At 47.8% G+C, this 18,478-nt stretch overlaps 1 protein-coding gene across 1 annotated transcript in view; it reads right to left on the reverse strand.

Moving 5' to 3' along the window:
• The window catches only part of IGSF9 (immunoglobulin superfamily member 9), a 641,834-nt gene that overhangs the window by 246,823 nt on the left and 376,533 nt on the right, over positions 1–18,478 (reverse strand). Inside the window, 3 exon segments of the mRNA XM_078669195.1 lie at positions 820–960; positions 15,104–15,246; positions 17,312–17,457. Of these exon segments, the coding sequence (XP_078525321.1) occupies positions 820–960; positions 15,104–15,246; positions 17,312–17,457 (430 nt within the window).

The following is an 18,478-nucleotide window of genomic DNA, read 5'->3' on the forward strand; positions in this document are numbered from 1 at the left end:
TTGAAAAGCAGGTACAGGTGTGGGGAACTAAACATAAACATAACAGGGAAACACAGAAGTAACCCTGAGGCCCTCTGGCACCTTGTAATCAAATATCACTGACTGAAAGCTGTAATTGTAGCAGTGACGACCCTCTTGCAAGTCCCCCTAAATTGTTAGTTATTTGGTTAATCTTAAATCTAGTAAACAACAAACAGAAAGCACTCCTGTGGACATACCCAAATACTGGGTTGATTAAAATATTTGAAGGCAATCCTACACAAAACGTAAGTTGTAGAATGCATAGCTGTTGCACTGGAGATATGGAAAGTCGACACCGGGAGAAAATGCGATATGTTATAAACTCCAAATGAGAGAGGTGCAGATATAAGTTCTGTATGAAAAGGAGAGATTCCTCTGTACATAATTGTCACTCTTTTGTAATATGCCAAGCAAACCCAACAGAATGAATATGTAACACTGCTGATAACCTAAATGGCAATAAAAGTATGTTTAGGAAAAACAACATTGTGCTGTCATATACAATGCAGGGGGGGACATCCAGATATCAATATATGTACATGAATACGTCACAATTTAAATAAACATTTTCCGATTGTAAGGTTAAAATATTAATGCACTCACTGTACATCTAACTTTTCTACATCTAGATTTTCATATACAATAAGACAGAAAGATATAACGGGAAACATATTTTGAAAGAAAAGTAAAAAAGTAAAAAATGGAAATTCGTGGTAAAAAAATGATGTCTGAATACTTGTCCTTTTGCAGGTGTTAGTCCTAACTTTAAACCCCTGTCCCTTTCAGTCTTCTCCTTACCTTCAACAGAACCCTTGTAGGTGACGATTCTCCTGCAGTGCCGTAGCTGTTGTAAGGCGTGCACGTGTACATCCCCAGAGCATCATCGTTCCCCGTTGCTATCACAATGGAGCCATCTTGTTGCATGTACCAGCCAGGGAACTGAAAGAGAGCATGGAGTTAATATTAGGGACCATCACTGAGCCCAGTTAAACTTAATTAACAGAAAGAGTCTAAATTTAAAAGATATGGACTACAGAGCTGGTTATTGTCCAAGGTAGAGGGATACTACTGGAAGTGGCGATTGCCTACCAGTAAGGTTAGAAATTAGCAGTGAAAAATTATACCATGGAAGTGCACGTCCTTTTCTTGGTATTTCCTTCAGGGTGAGCATTTTGAGTTTAAAAATAATTCGTTGAAATCGTGCAGGCTCAAATGCTCATCACTTTTAATCCCTTTACCCCCAACTATAAAAAGTCACGTACATGTCAAGTACAGAGATAGTTGCCCATTTAATGTGTTTGAACAGCTTTATCATTTCTAACGGCAATCCGTCTACTTTTTGAAGAAGAACATTCTTGTGGCTGAAGGGTAGTGATCCAGATACTAAAGTGAGGAAGATGTTGACAAGGCTACCTTTAGAAATGTCATGAAGACTTTGATAGCATAGGGATGCTTATTAGTTCTTCCGAAGCACTGCCATTTGGGAAACTGTAGGGGTGAAGGGCGAAATTGCACTTTCTACTGCGCAAGGTGAAGAAGTGTCTAGCTCAGGCTTGCCCCTTTGTCTCTGGTTATTACTTGAAATAGGCAGATGATAGCCAGGTAGGTACAGAAACTTCAAATTCCATTTCATTGTGCCCATGTTGTATATGCATCAGTTTGAGACTGACTTAGTGCTGCCTTCTGGGTAAAGCACCACTTTACACAAAAGCTGTGTCTGGAAAGCAGCCTCAGGAAGAGAATCATCCCAAACAGGATCTGAATTTGGGACAGTAGATCCACATTCCCGTATAAAAGTAGGACCCAAACATGTTTCAGTTCTAAGTTCCTGATGACCAAGGAAGGGAGTGATGCACATCTGACGCCTGAATATCCCCAGGCGTCAGACTGGATCCGGAAACTTCTGCGTAGCAGTACCCTTGCGCGTCGGTAGGCGTCGTCTGCGGCTCCGCGTCCGTCGTCGGCGTCGTTGGCGCTAGGATGACGTCACCGGAGTACTTAGACGCCGCGCTGACGTCAGTTCTTATACACAGCTTTTCTGCGCCAGAAACGCAGAGCCATGCTAAAAACCAACACTGGTGCCAAGAAACTAGGGCCCTGAAAGGGGATGACCTTAACCCTAGATATCGGTTCGCAGAACGGGGAGGATGGGTGGGGCGGTAAGGAATCTAATACTAACTACTGTTTCTTACAGATATATCGTTACCGAAGGTAAGTAACTTGTGCATCTGAAAGAAACAGGTTGGTATTAGATTCCTTACCTTAGAATAGATACCCCAGCAATACCAACCCCGGTGGTGGGTCTGCAAACCAATAATCACACCAGAAAGTCTTGGAGGACGGAACGGCCAAAGAAGCCATTCCTCCGGACTTGGCTGTCCAGGCAGTAGTGTCTTGCGAACGTGTGCAGCGAGGCCCACGTAGCTGCCTGACAGATGTCCTGCAAGGGGACTCCCCGGCCCAGGGCAGTAACAGCCGCCTTGGCACGAGTGGAATGGGCACTCAGCCCAACAGGTGGCTCCTTCTTAGCCAAAGAGTAGCATGCCTTGATGCACAACACGACCCACCGAGAGATGGTCCGTTTGTGCACCGCCCGCCCCTTCTTAGCGCCCACGTAACCAACAAAGAGTTGGTCATCCACCCGGAACTGGCGTGTGTGATCCAAGTAGAAAGAGAGCGCACGTTTTGGGTCCAGACGGTGGAGCCTCCCTTCCTCTTTCGAGGGATGCGGAGGCGGAAAGAAGGTGGGCAAGGTGATGGACTGCCCGATGTGGAAGGCTGTGACTACCTTGGGCGGGAAAGAGGGTCTTGTCCGCAACACAACCTTGTCCGGATGGACAGAAAGGAAAGGAGGTTTAGAGGAAAGAGCCTGGAGCTCACTCACTCTCCTGGCAGAGGTGATGGCAACCAGGAAAGCAGTCTTAAGTGTAAGAAGACGGAGAGGACAGTTATGAAGCGGCTCAAAAGGAGCGCACATCAGGTAAGTCAGAACCAGGTTAAAGTCCCACTGGGGCATCACGAAAGGAACAGGGGGGAACATATGAGTGATGCCCTTCAAGAATCTATTAACAATCGGGGACTTGAACAAAGAAGGCTGATCAGGTAGCCTCAAGAAGGCGGAAAGGGCAGAAAGGTAGCCCTTGATAGTGCCCAGAGCAGAGCCCTGCTGGGGAAGAGAAAGAAGGAAGAGGAGAACCTCAGAAAGGGGGGCAGAGAGTGGATGCACAGCCTTTGCTGTGCACGATGCCACAAATATGTTCCACCTGCAGGCGTATACTGACTTTGTGGAGGGACGCCTGGCTGCCAGAATCACATTACAAACTTCAGGAGGCAAGTCAAATGGCCTCAACTGTCGCCGCTCAATCTCCAAGCATGGAGGTGGAGACTGGACAGGTTCGGGTGGAGGACCGTCCCCTGCTGCTGCGACAGAAGGTCCTCCTGAAGAGGCAGACAAATCGGGGGATCGACAGACATGCTGAGTAGCTCTGGATACCAATACCTTCGTGCCCAGTCTTGAGCCACAAGGATAACTTGGGCCCGGTCGCGCCTGATCTTCTTCAGCACTCTGGGCAGAAGTGGTATAGGAGGAAAGGCATACAATAGAACGCAGCTCCACTCGCGACGAAAAGCGTCTCCGAGCGAGTGCCGCCTTGGAAATTCCAACGCGCAGAACTGATGACATTGCGCGTTCTCTTCTGTGGCGAATAGATCTAACCAAGGCTCTCCCCACTGCTGAAAGAGGCCTTGTGCCACGTCCGAGTTCAGACGCCATTCGTGATCCATCATGCACCGACGGCTGAGTTTGTCCGCCCTGGCGTTCAGGGAACCTGCCAGGTGTTGAACCACCAGGGTCACGTCCTGATGTTCCAGCCACTGCCAGAGGCGCAGAGCCTCCTGGCATAGGGTCCACGACCCCATCCCGCCCTGTTTGTTGCAGTACCACATGGCGGTGGTGTTGTCCGTGATCACCTGCACTACACTACCCCGGACAGAGGGGAGGAATGCCTTCAGTGCAAGCCGGATCGCCCGCAGCTCCAGAAGGTTGATGTGGAGCCGGGACTCCGCCGGAGACCAGAGGCCTCTGATCTCCGCCTCTCCCATGTGGCCCCCCAGCCCAGGAGGGACGCATCGGTCACAACTACGTGCTCCGGTTGGGGTTGGGAGAGGGATCTGCTGCTGACCCAATCGCGGTCCGTGAGCCACCACTGCAACTGTCTTGCAGTGCCCTCCAAGATCAAGACGTGGTCGGACAAGTTGCCTTGATGCTGGGCCACTGAAGCTTCAGGTCCCTTTGCAGAGGCCGCATCTGCCACCTGGCGTGATGCACCAGAAGGATGCAGGAGACCATCAGCCCCAGAAGCCGCAGCGTCAACCTGACCGAGACTCGGGATAAAGGCTGAAAGATCGGAATCAGAGCCTGAATATCCCGAACCCACTGTTCGGGAGGATAAACCCAAAACTGCGCCGAGTCTAGAACCACTCCGATGAAGAGAAGCTTCTGAGAGGGAGACAGGTGTGACTTTGGCACATTGATAGAGAACCCCAGCAGGTGCAGGAGGTTGGCCGTAGTCTAGAGCTGGCTGACGACAGTCTGGGGCGAGCCTGCCTTCAACAACCAGTCGTCTAGATAGGGGAAGACTGACACCCCTAATCTGCGCAGATGAGCTGCAACCACCGCCATCACTTTCGTGAACACCCGTGGGGCGCTGGTAAAGCCTAAGGGGAGCACGGTAAAATGAAAGTGCTCGTGGCCTACCGTGAACCGCAGGTATCGCCGGTGGGCCGGGGATGTGAAAATATGCGTCCTCCAAGTCCAACGCTACCATCCAGTCTCCAGGGTCTAGGGCAGCTAAGACCTGAGCCAAAGTCAGCATCTTGAACTTCTCCTTCCAGAGGAAGCCGTTGACGTTCCGCAGGTCAAAGATAGGGCGTAGGCCCCCTTTGCCCTTCTTGGGAACTAGAAAGTAGTGGGAGTAACAACCACACCCTACTTCTGGCCCAGGAACACGCTCGATGGTCCCCTTGGCCAAGAGGGCCATAACTTCCTCTTGCAGAAGTTTCAAGTGATCCCCCGACACGGAGTGGCACTGTGGTGGCATGGCTGGAGGGGTCGTCTCGAAGGGGAGGGAGTAGCCCCTTCAGACGATTTGCAGCACCCACGTGTCCGATGTGATGTTGCGCCAGTGGAGGAGGTGATGGCGAACCCTGCCCCCCACTGGCGTTAAATGGGCCTGAAAGCTCAGACTAGGAAGGCTTTGAGGTGAATGCTGCGGGGGTGGATGTGGAATGGCCTCGCCGTTGTCCCCTGGCACCGCCACGGCGGTTACCACGTCCGCCGCCGCGCTGGATGTTAGTCTGCGGCCCGTGGCTGGCAAGACATGTGGGGGTGCCCCTTCCTTGGCCACGAAAGGAGCGAAAGGCAGCAGTCTGCTGGCGCGGGGCCGACAGGCCCAAGGACTTGGCCGTAGCCCTGGAGTCCTTAAAGCGCTCAAGCGCATGGGCTGCCTTGTCGCCAAAGAGGCGACGGCCATCAAACGGCATGTCCGTAAGGGTGTTTTGGACATCAGCCGAAAAGTTGGCAGACCTCAACCAGGCGTGGCGATGAATCGCCACTGTCGTTGCCATCGCTCTGCCCAGTGAGACCGTGGTATCCAGCCCACACCGGATGGAATACCGTGCCGCATCTCGACCCTCCGCAAGGGCTCGGGCGAGTTTAATCCGGACCCCCTCCGGACATTGTCCCACAGAGAGTGGGGGGAACGGCCCAAGAGGCATGTGGTGTTGACTGACCGCAACCCCAAACTCAGGGAGGAGAATACCTTTTTCCCGTATTGCTCATACCTCTTGGATTCCCGATCGGGGGGAGCCGTCGGGAATGCGGTCTGGGAGTTAGAGGCCTGGATGACCAGGCTCTCAGGGGTGGGGTGGGTGGACAGGAAGCAAGGGTCGCCCGGAGCTGGGGGGGTGGCGCCTGGCCACGTTCCTATCTACAGGCGGACCTGTAGCGGGCTTGGACCAAGTGCCCAGAAGAACGTCTGACAAGGCCTCATTAAAGGGCAGCAGAGGCTCGGCCGAGCTTGCCTGCGGTTTAGGGACTTCACGGCCGCAACGGGGAGCTCAAGGCTCAAGGCCTTGGCAGCCCACGTCAGCACCACACTATAGGCAGCCCCTTCTCCGAAGCCACGGTAGAAGGGGAGACAAAACCAGTGTCGGGCGTAGTGTCCAGACCACTTGCCTCCCCAAGCTCACCTGTCCAGTCCTGAGAAGACTGACACTCACGTGCCAGAGGGTCCTCGGACCCCTCCCAATCCTCCCCGTCACCCATCACCTGGTACTCAGGTTCAAAGGATGGGGCCGGGTCGTAGAAGTAAAAGTCTCCCATCGACGCGGATAGCGGCGCCGCTCCGACGCCGGACCCGAATCGAGGGTAGGACCGGGGACGGCGTCATCCTGGGACGGCGCCGGGGGCGACACCCTAGGGGTCGCGCCGGCGAGGTCGACGACACGGATCTGGAGCCGGATCCGGCAGGGCCCTGCGGCGTCGAGACCAAAGTCGCCCACAGCGTTGGGGCCGAAGCACCCGACGGCGCTGGGGCCGAAGCACCCGGCCTGCGTGGGGACCCAGTCGGGGCCGCTTGGCCCGAAGGCACCGCGGAACCCGACGGAGGAGCGAGCGACCTCATGGCCATGAGGAAGGACTCGATCTCTTCCGGCGTCTCGTTCTGCCCAGGGACCGGCGGGTATGGAGCAGGCCGCAACGCCTGCGGCTCCGGCGGAGCCAGTGTCGCCCGAACCCCCGGCCGCGTCGCGCGAGCGTCGGGGGGATTCAGAAGAGCGATGTCGCCTCTTCGACGTCTTGTGCCTCTTACCTGAGGACTTCGAGCCCGAAGACTGATGACGACTCCCGGAACTGTGGTGACTCCGGCCCCGCGACCGGTCCCTCGACCTCCTTCCGGACCGGGACCTTGAGCAGCGCGGGGCGGACTGCCGGAATGCGAGTCACTTACGGGGCCACTCCCGTCTAGCTTTGGACGTCAGGGCCCGGCAGTCGGAGCGGGACTTGTCGTCGTGGTCGGAGCCCAGACAGTGAAGGCACCGGCGATGGGGTTCGGTAACCAACATCAGCCGGTTGCAATCGACGCAGGGTTTGAACCCGGGCATCCCTACCGGCACCGCCGGAGTCGAGAGACTTCGAAAGATGATCAAAAAGGATCGCAAAAGTTAGTCAAAAATTGACTAGGGTACAACTTTTTCCGGATCGACGCTTGGCGCGGAAAAAAGAAGAACTGACGTCAGCGCGCGAGGGCGGCGTCTAAGTACTCCGGCGACGTCATCCCGGCGCCAACGACTCTGACGACGGACGCGGAGCCGCAGACGACGCCTACCGACACGCAAGGGTACTGCTACGCAAAAGTTGCCGGATCCAGTCTGACGCCTGGGGATATTCTAAGGTAAGGAATCTAATACTAACCTGTTTCTTTCAGATCCGCAGAGTACACATAGGACTGCTGTGAGGCCAGAGCTGCTATTCTGCCTGACAGCCTGTCTCTCAGAGTTCACCTGCAGTCTGCACTTTCTGCTGGAGATGCTCGTGGTCTGCTGTGTGCAAAGAAGCTTGCCATGTGACGACAAACGATACCTGACCATCCACGTTGGCTGCACTAAGAGAAGCCAAGAGTCACATCAGACTCCTAAGGCGGCCACCGCTGAAGCTACACTCAACAACTTTGAGCCTCTGTCTGCAGTGGGATTGAGCTGTTGAGCTTGAACAAGCAAATGACAAAATTTAGATTTTCGACCATCTACCAGGCTCGGGGCAAGAACCAGAGTAAACAGTGGGTGATTGACTTGTGGGAAAATAAACTACGTCTGTGCTCTAATAATGTTTTACCATAGTTGTGGTAAGGGAGAAATCAAACTAGGGTCACCCAGGAGGGAGAGCACTTAGAGAGGGATAAGGGACGTAGCAACCCCAACAGAACTGTGATCAGATCCGCCACCCTATATTCTTAAATGAATTGTATAGCATTGGGTTTTACTGTGTGAACAAAAAGTGCCTTCTTTTTCCAAAAGACAGGCATCGGGCAGGACATTAAAGTTATTGTGTCTGTTTGATTGACTGCTGAGCTCTGAACTCAAACCCCCGACAGAAACTCCTTGAGCAGCCTATAACGGCTCATGCTAGTTACCGTGAAAGTCAAGTGCGTAAAGGGACATACTTGGCTGTGTTTCATAGCCGTAGTAGGACGGACCCCAGGACACAGTGCAAAACAATCTGAACCACCACAGTATTGGCCCAGTAGCCCCTGCGTGCAATGTGGCCACTGTACGGGGTCTGACAGTGTATATGCATTGGAATGCCTGTGTGTATGCAGGAAAATAAACAAATATTGAAAAAGTCAATCAAGCTCTAAAATATGACAAAGGAAGGGCAACAACACTACAAGTGAGGAGAGCCCAAAAGTGAAGGAAAAAAAGGTGTAAAAGAGAGTAAGAATCTGTGTGAAGCCTGAAACCTGTCTGATTGGATTTTGTAAATTGTCAATCTGGGCTAACTCTGGCTGATGGTAGATCTCAGCTCTTTGAAATGGGCCAAAAGTACCTAGAGGTTGATATTTTAATGAGGGGCGAGCTGCCACTTTGTAAGATCTTGGAGATGAGAGCTGGTAGATGAACATCGACAACAGGCCCTGAACATTTAGTCGATTTCATTTAGCTCAATAGATCGTTCATTAGAGGGGACAATTTTTATATGAAGAATGACTAGCAATATACAGACAATGTACTTGCTCCAGGACCTTTTAATGGAGAGTGGAGGCTTCGTAACTGAAAACAAGGAAAAAGGTCACATAAAGATTTTCCTCTTGAACATGATGGTTTAAAAATATATATTTTGGACAGATCAGAGATCTATTCTGGTGTGAATGTGAAATATACAATTTTATCTGAGAGTTCATAATAGCTTGTTACATATGACACTTTAAGAACTTTTCTAATGAAGTTATGCACAACATGCATTTTTATCACGTGGATCATGGAATAAACCTTTGGTGGGGCAATCGTATACAATCCGAAAATTAATTATAATTAAAAGCTTTGAACTATTATCATAGGTGATCTGAGAGACAAAAACTGATCGCTTCTCTAAAATATCTACTGCCTCTTTCTCATGTTTCTGCAGATAAGTTATAGATGTTAGGCTTAGAGAGGTGAGAATGGCACACACACTGAATCAGAAAAAAGGCATAAGTGGCTTAACCTCTTTTTTTGAACAAAAGACTGGTGAAGAAGAGTCCAGTCCACTGGATTTAATAGTGTGAAGTATTTAATCCAGGTCAATACTTTGCTAATATTCCTATTCGGGGAGCAGCACTTAATTGCCACGGGTCTTTTCCAAGTGACTGTATCTCAGAACTATCAAACCTGCTTTTTAAATCTGAACACAGTCGGATGAACTATGTTAGGGCCCCGCGTTTGGGACTCACACCCTTATTTCTTTTAAAGGTTGTTAAAATATGCATTTTGCTTACCATCTTATTGCTTGAACTGTTGCCATATAATAATGCTAACAATCCATACAGAAAACCCCTTCAACTGATTTTGTAAATGTACGCAAGCAATTATGGAGGGAACTGGCTGAAATGTAATCCATCAAAGACAGATGGTGCTGAGTTCCCTGAAGGACCGTTAGCAGGGCTCCTTAATGCCATGGCAGTATGTTAACAGTCCCTTTCCTGTTTTCCATCTCTGTTACCTTATTATCATATTTGATCAGACACTTTACCTAGGCACCTAGGTCACCACTCCAGGGCCCCCAAGGACCCCAGCCCCCACAACATCTTCAACAGAGCCGCCAACACCATCGCACCCATGCTCCGCCACACCATCAACCGCTCCCTGACGACCGCCTTTTTACCCGATGACTGGAAACACGCCGAGGTCAACCCCCTCCTGAAGAATCCCTCGGCGGACCCCACCGACCTCAAAAAATAAGTAGTGTCCTTGTTGTAATTCTTGATATCTTTTCTGAATTTTGGTTATCTTTTTTTTCTGCTCGAAAGTGTGGAATGTGGCAATTGTGCTGTTTACTCTGTCCAGTAGGGCCTTGGCGTCAGTAATGGATGAGTCAGAGAGAATTCATTTCTCATGTTCCGCAATCTCTTCTAGTTCCTTGCGGCTGTGTTCTATGGCTGTATCTATGCCTAACACCATCCAGTGTCTGGAGCAGGTGGGGCAAGGTGGCTGAAACCAGTGCGGAATTCTGGGTCTTGTGCGAAGATGGCCGGAGCGTTGCGTATTTGAAGACCTAGTGGTATGGTGTCAGATTTAAGGTATTCCGTTAACATGTGTGCGTGGAGGTCTGTACGGATTTGTTTTTTCTTCAGATTCTCGAGTTTCTCCAATAGAACCCTTGAGGAATTCGGGGCTGCTGTGAGGGGCGGTGGATGTGTGCGAAAGTAAAGAAGGACCACTCAAGATGCGTTGGATGTAGTCATCCGTGTACGTAGGGATCTCCCTTGAGGACATAATTGTGTGTATTAATCACACATTATATAACACCTTAATGTGTAAGCTTGAGAAGAAAAACTCTCCGCTTCTTCCTCCCGGTTCCATCCGGTATTGTGCTCTCGGACGCTTAATTCGTCCCAGCACTGCTCGCAGCGCAGAGGCTTCATTCCTCCGCTACAGCTACTACTATCCAGCTCGGCCATCGTGCCACCCGGACCCTGGACTTTCTGCCTACTGAAGTAAGTACCGCATAGTCCCCGCCTCGACCACCCTAAGCGAGCGGTTGGTTTACCGAATTGCCGGCCAGTTCCGATTTGTTCACTTTCAAAGCATGTTGCCATGCGCTGCTTTGACTCCTTCCTCCTGCCATTTACCTTTCAGATTCAGCCCATTGCCCTATTACCGGTTGCGGTTTGCCTTGATTCACGCGGCTTTCGCAGGCTCCTTACACACTGTTCTTACCCTCCAGGACCCGTTCTGGTAATTATATATTAATTATATATATGCCTGCTCATTACGTTTTTTTTCCCCATACCCATGTTCAACCAGATACACAGCATGCTTCCTTACTCTTTCCACTTATTCTATAGCATCTACATATTCGCTTGATGCCCCGCTGTACTTGAACAATTCTGGATCATTCCGCTCTTTGTTAGGTAATTTCTACATAACTCAATTGTTATACCTCTCCTATCCCGTCCCCTCTTCCTTGGACCACTTAATTATTTATCTATCCTTCCTTTCTTTTCCTTCAGAGCACTACCCTAAACTGTATGACCATTGTCCTGATGATGACCTGCAATCATTCAGGTTGAAATACCGTCGACTACCCAGCCTAGAACTCAGGCGCTGCTGTGGTCAATCTATTTAACTGAATATCTTGTACAAAAACACTGTATATAACTTGCAATTTTGACCACTTTAACCTTACTTTTCTCGCTGTTCTCTACACCCCTGTATCCCCGCGCCGTCCTACTCTCTCTCACACACACGCCCAGTGCTTACCTTGTGTGTTATGGTCATTATGTATTTATGTACTGTAGTGCTTCTTAACTACTTATGAAATGATAGTTTATTTCAGTTCACCCTACCATTACGTTGTGGTCTCCCTCTCCTTTTTCCCCTTCCCCAATTGTGATTTACACCACTGTTTTGAATTGTCTTGTTTTTAAATATTGTCCAGTTGAGACATTGTTTTTGGCTATAAACTGCGCCCAGTCTCATTTGGGTTAAAGGGCCTTACTCCTGTCAGCACTGTAGGAGAGTAGGATCTGCTTCCTATGGTTACCCCCACTTTTTGCTGTGATTCTCTGGTTTTTCGACTTTAGTATGGCTGTGGTCCTGCTAATCAGGCCCACAGCCTAGCTGTTCTCTCTCTAAATTGATACCATGTACTTTAGGTACATACCAGATTGGTTACTGGGTCACCCTTGTGAGCCCCTGTATGGTGTACCCTAGGTAGCCAGGGCATAGGGTCACCCTAGGCCTACCAGGGGCTGCAGCATGTATTGTGCCACCCCTGGTTTGCCTTCCAAACTAACACCACAGGTCTGTTCACACAGCCTGGGTAAGGTGGTGTAATTACCCCTTACTTAGATATAGTATATCTATATCTACCTTATATATAGACACATAGTAACCTATAAGCCACTCCTATGGCATGCCTTAACAATCCTGGAGGCAGAGTGCTTAATTTTATGTGAGAGGGTGCCCTAGCATGAGCTGAGCCCCTTTGCAGCTTTCGGAACCATCTGCTTATAGCTGTTCTATGATATAGCCATACCATATACTATTAAGTGCATTATAATCCTTGCGGTTAATGCTAACTTTGGTTTGGCTTTATCAAAACATGTCGTGTAAGGTGTCAAACACTTTGGAATACTACACCCCCCGCCAGTCCTGGCGGCGGGGGTAGCATTCCACCCTTCTAGAGGGAGAAGACATGTAGTTACTGGTAAACCCGGTTAAAGTTAAACAGAGCCCCAGCATCACAAAATGGATGCTGCTGCCACAGACACAAGTCTGACCTCCTGCTGTTGGACGAAACTCCTGCAGGGGAGGCCTGAACAATAGGTTTCCTGTCCAGGGAGGTGCTGGCACCTCCCCAGACAGGCTTTAGTGTATTGGGGCAGGGAGGGCTGCATTCAGTGAATGCTTTACAGACACTGCCTGGGGCACACAAGGTGCTCCATACATAGCCCAGTTCAAACCAGTTGCTGGGGCACTCAGCCCCAGCTCTGGCGCGAAACTGGACAAAGGGAAAGGGGTGTAACCACCCCTTTCCCAGGTCCACCCTTAGGAGGGACCTTTCAGGTAGTCCAACCCCTAAACTTAGTATAAGTACAGGAGCTGTGTCCCTAGGACTTTAGATTACCCTGGATGAAACTTTGAAACATATATCCTGGACCTTCGACGTTCCATTTCGACTGGAAGACAGAAGACATCTCCCTTGTGGTCAAGGAGTGACCACCCTGTTCAAACAGGCACCACAAGCAACTTTGCCGGTCTGCATTGTCGAGGCTCCCGCCGGAACTCAAAGACTCTGCGACACAGGACACGGACTTCCAGACATCTCTGACCCGACCTTCGTTCCCAGCAAAGCTGAGACCCGTGGCGGACACGAGAGACGTGGGACCGGAACTCCTGAACATCCTGCATTTTGCTAACTGCATCGACTCCCGAGGTAACTCGCTGTTGTGCATTGGGGTACTTGAAGCCCCAAGCACCATTTGCACCGAAGCTCAGGCCTCCACACGACACGAGTGTTCCGTGGGGCCCGCTCTTGCATTTCAGCTCGATGCGTCTTCCCGGTTCCTAGTCCGTTGGCTAGTGAGCCCCCTGAAGACTCCATTTTGAATCTAACTTTCTTTCCTGGTTGCTCCAGGCTTGCTCCAGCTTCCCTAAAAAGGAGAAGCGCCACAGACCTTGCAGGTCTGCACAGAAGCCAATCTCGACATCTTGCATGGATTGCGTTTGCCAAGGCTTATTGGGTCCAATACGGATACCGACACCGCAGTCAACTAGATCCTTCATGGGACAGCTCGAATCCAGCTCCTGGTCGTCGTCGACACCTCCTGGACCTCGTGGCTGTAGAGACAAGCTTCACCTCTTCACCTGAAATCAGCCGACATTGGCTGGCAGCTTTCCATCGCCATCCTGGTCACTGGCAAGTGACCCAGACCCTGTCCCTTCTGCTTTCAGGTTCTTCAGATCTTCAATCCACCCTTGGATCCACCCTGACACTGTTCCTCTGGTCGCATGCAGCACTTCTTTGCAGCTCTCCATTGAAAACGACGACGAAACCAGACACCAAAAGGCACCTATGCACCCGGCTTCCCTAGTTGAGGTAACTTGAGTACTCCGGTGCTCCTGTGGGTCTTGACTCTCGATGTGTCCTAGTCCAAAGGGGTTTCATCGTAGTCCATCCGGATGTGTCCTTAAATTGTAGATTTGTAACTTGTTTGTTTCCCATAGAAAGTGAATGGTAACTCGCGGCCGTGTTTAGACAGTGCACGCTTCTCCCGTGGGCCTCCTACTTCCTAACCCTGGTTGTTCCTAGAAGCCCCAGCGATTCCCTAGGCCCTAGGCCTACTTTCTATCTCAGACGTGGTTCTTATACCACTATTTTAGTATATGGTTTGTGAGGCCCCTAGGGCAAAATGTATACTGTGCAACTTATCGTATGCTAATTAAGTAACTTGTATTGTACTTTTACCTCTGACCTCATAGAGAGTGCAGAGGGGTTGTGTTTAGAATAAATGCATATATATTTGATATATACCTTGCGTGGTGTCCTTTCATTTGGTACTCAAGGGATTATAATTGGTAAAACAACTTGCTTAATGCGCTCTCTGAAGTCTTAGCCTGATGACTGCTGGTCCATGCTACCACTAGGATAGCTTTCTATAAGGTTGACTTTACAACCACCATCAATAAGGGTCGATTAGACTGGTGCAAGGTGCCCACTAGAACTAGTGGACATCATATGCCAGGCTAACTTCTCACACATATTAACTCCTAAGGCGCTACAAATGTAATCAAACATAGACAAACTACCCTTCTAGGAAAACCCTGAAAAAATGTATATTTCCATTGCAGAATTATGGTCAGTAACTCTTCAACTATTTGATGATTCTTTTTAGTGGATATTCATCTCCTTGCAAAATGGTCTGCCTAATATCTAAGTGAGCTATCACTCTGCAAATTAAACTGTAAAAGTGAGCTCAACAAATAAAATGACATACTGCAAGAAGAGGAAGGAAACGTTATTAAAAAGGATAACTTACTTACAAGTAAAACCAGTTTTACAAACCTTTTAACTTATTCCATATCTAAGAACTGCAAACCAAAACATGCAAAACATGTGAATCTATACAAGATCACAGCCTAAGAAACTCCTAGCTAAAAGAACAAACACAAGAGGTGAAGGTTGGAAAAGAAACGTTATGACATAGAGAATAAACATAAAGACAGCTTTCACAAAACAAAGAAGGAAGAGAGTAGGAAGGATGTCTAGTACTGATTGAGCTGAGATAGCTCACAGACACAAGCTATATCACTTAATGCTACTGACCGTGTTCAATTTCAGTGGGTGTCCATCTTTGGTCCAGTTGACAAACAGAAGAGGAGGATTCGCCCTCACTGGGCACTTTATCACCCCTAACATCCCAATTGGCAAATAAGTGTCGAGCGGCATATTTGTCACTTTGGCAGGGTCTGTAAATATGGGGACAAATAGAAAGGAAAGGTGAGGTTTAGATTAATTATACATGTGGATGGCTGGTGGTGAACTAGATGAAACACTCAGGGAACATGCAAATGATTAGCATTCTAATAAATGTTAATTAAAGAAAGTGAATAGTGGGGAGATTAAACCAGAGCAGAACTATTATCAAGAAGGATGGAAATTGTAGGATTAAGTATGCTGTGGGCTAACAACTGAAGAGGATAATGAGAAAAACAAATTATAGTATGACAACGTCCATAAGTGATCAGGAATGGCATAAGGGTTAAAACCACAGGATGACACTTATGAACGCAAGTAAACAAAAGAGATGGGAAGGAATGGGGGAAGCCACAAGGACAAGAAGAATCAAGCAGGACTGTAACCAGGAAAGGTGAGTAGTTGACTAACGAATAACAAAGTCACAGGGACAGAACCTGGGTCCGAACCCATAGACGAATTAGAAGAATTATATGAAATATAAGAGACACACATGAAATTCAACAATGAGAGACTGGAGCATAAGCAGAAACAGAATCGTTATGTGGACAGAAAAGGTGGAATGAGGTGAATGAAAGACAGAAACCAATTAACTATGTTAAAAACAAGAGGCTGAGTCAGGGGCAGAAATAGAACCACTGAGGCAAAGAGAGGACAGGTTAAGAAGAAGAATGGGAAACAGGTGAACACAGAAAAACTGAAATCAGAGGATAGTGAGAAAAATTTATTATTTGAACTAGAAGGGGAGAACATTAGTCATAGTGTTTTCAGTACAAGCAAAACCAACAGAAAAAGGATTCAGAGGACCAAAAGAATCACAAACTATCAAAACACGAAAAGTAGGACTAGGATGTAATGGAAAAGTGGGTATGGAAAATACAGGTGCAGACAAATAGTGAGCGATAGGGACTGACTAGAATGAAAAGAAGAAACAACAACTCAAGGGAAAAACAATATGTGATGGTCACCAGATTTGCAGAACTTCATTAATGAAAATCGGGAATAGTGGATAAATGTAAGTGTCGAAAAGAAAAGGAGCAAGTGAATAAAAAGCAAATGTGAAATAGATGAAAATAAAATGATCAGACGAACACACCAGACTAAACCTATGAGCAGAACAACAACAGAGAAGAAAACACCGAAAGGAGACAAAACTGATAAAGAGAACATAATTAGAGATGGAATCCAGTGGATAGGGAGAAAACTGAGTGATGAAAAGCTGAAAAAGAAGGCACCCAAGATCAATGATATCTTTCAGAGCAAGGTGGTTAAGAGAAACTAGAAGACAACAAAAGGAGAGACCGATTAGGAAAGAGTAACAGAGAAGAGAAAGAATTTTGATGGGTGGGAACCATAGAAGGACAACAACAAACATCATGATACAGAATAGATGAGGGTCCAATAGATATGAGAAGGAGAGGAAGATGTGCAGCTGGACTGGAAGAAGAGATGGGGAAGACATATAGGAGCCATGTAAACCATGAAGAAGACAGCTTGAGAGGCAGTGCAATATGATAAGAACTGGAATAGTTGGCTAAGCATGAGGGATAAGAGCCTAAGAGCCAAAGTGACCAAACGTCATTGGGCTTTATTCATCATGATTGACAGATCAATGCAATATATGTGCTTAGGTTCCATAAAAGAGTAAGCAATGCATCCACAGTGAGAAGTAGACAGTCCATGTGCATGCAGATGTATACCCATACATAGCTTTCCATACTGGGAGCACTATATCAAGGAAGATCAGTATATGGATGTATTTCAATTACAGCCAAGTTAAGCTGCAGAGCAACTGTTCCAAGGAAAGCAAGAATTTGATTTGAAAGGAAAGTGAGTAATTTGTCTTGGAATAAAAGGGATTTATTTCAGTATTTTTGTTGTGAAACCCTCACTTCAATGCATAGTCAATAAATGAATGAATAATGAAGCCCAGAGAGATGGGACCTCTTGCTATTCAGTACTACATTTCAATCTTCCTAATCCAGTGCCATAACCACTAGTCTAAACCTTTAAACATCCAAGACCCCTTTCCAAAGAAGGCATTGTAGACAGTCTTACGCAGCACAGTGAGGTAGGCTGATGACAAAGGAGGTTGGAGAATTCCATTACTTGGGACACAAGTGTATTTTCCCGTGTCCTCAGGGATAACTTGCTGAAGAAGAAGGCTTCCATCAACGAGAATGCGAACTCTGGATTGCAGGTGACTGTAAGAGAGTGAAAAAAGCAGCTTTTTTTCTGTATTCATTGGAACCAGCAGTGCCACAGTCCTTCTTTGCTTCAACCCCAACGGTCATCTGTTAAAGCATTATATGGTATACAAAATGAATTAAAAAATACTGTACCACTTTAACCCCTGCAAAATCTAACTAATAAGGTAGTGAAACAACTGGATTTTGTCAGACATTTATACAAATTTTTCATAAAAGAAATGTGTGAATTATGTTTAATTCATTCTTCTCCCATTCGGGCCCTGCAATTGGGTAAAAGAGGCAACAATTAATTGTGGGCTCTCAAATATCACCTGCAAAACCCAACAGAGGATAAGGACTTCCAAAGCCATCCAGGTTTCGTCTCACAATGCACTCATTCACTTCTAATGACATGCACAAACATGCCTTGATGTGACTACCTCAGAAAATGTATCAATGGCAGTCTCCTATTCTATGGCTGGAATCTTTTCAAAGATATTCTATCTCTTACCTGGATGGAAAAATAGTTTTCCAAGGGAGCAAGTTTGGAAGTGCATCAATGTTATTTCATAAAATGAGTAATAGAATTGTTTGGCTTTTGTTATGTAAACACGTTTTACCACACTTCACAAACACCCATCACAGATTCATCATGAGCAGCAGCCGGGAAAGCTTTCTTCCCAAACATGCTGAACATTTACAACACAGGGCGCAAGCAAGCATGCTTTCTCGCACATACGATAGGCACAGAATATGCAGGAAAAATTACAGTACTGTAGCAGCCACGGTACACGAGAATTAGAGACCGTGATAAAGGATTGTTTTGATTGAGACCAACAAGTAATCCTCAAGAAAAGCATGTTGTTAACCATTAATAATGGAGACCAGTTCAATTAACATGCAGAAGCTTTCCAAACAATGTATAAGGTACCTAAGATTAATATTGGATAACATATTCGAATTCAGTACAGAGTCAAAGAGGATACGTGACGGGTCGAACCGACAAGTGCAACTGTAGCTTCTACCGACAAGGAAC

The sequence above is a fragment of the Lissotriton helveticus genome, chromosome 12, assembly GCF_964261635.1.
Source record: "Lissotriton helveticus chromosome 12, aLisHel1.1, whole genome shotgun sequence".
Classification (NCBI taxonomy): domain Eukaryota; kingdom Metazoa; phylum Chordata; class Amphibia; order Caudata; family Salamandridae; genus Lissotriton; species Lissotriton helveticus.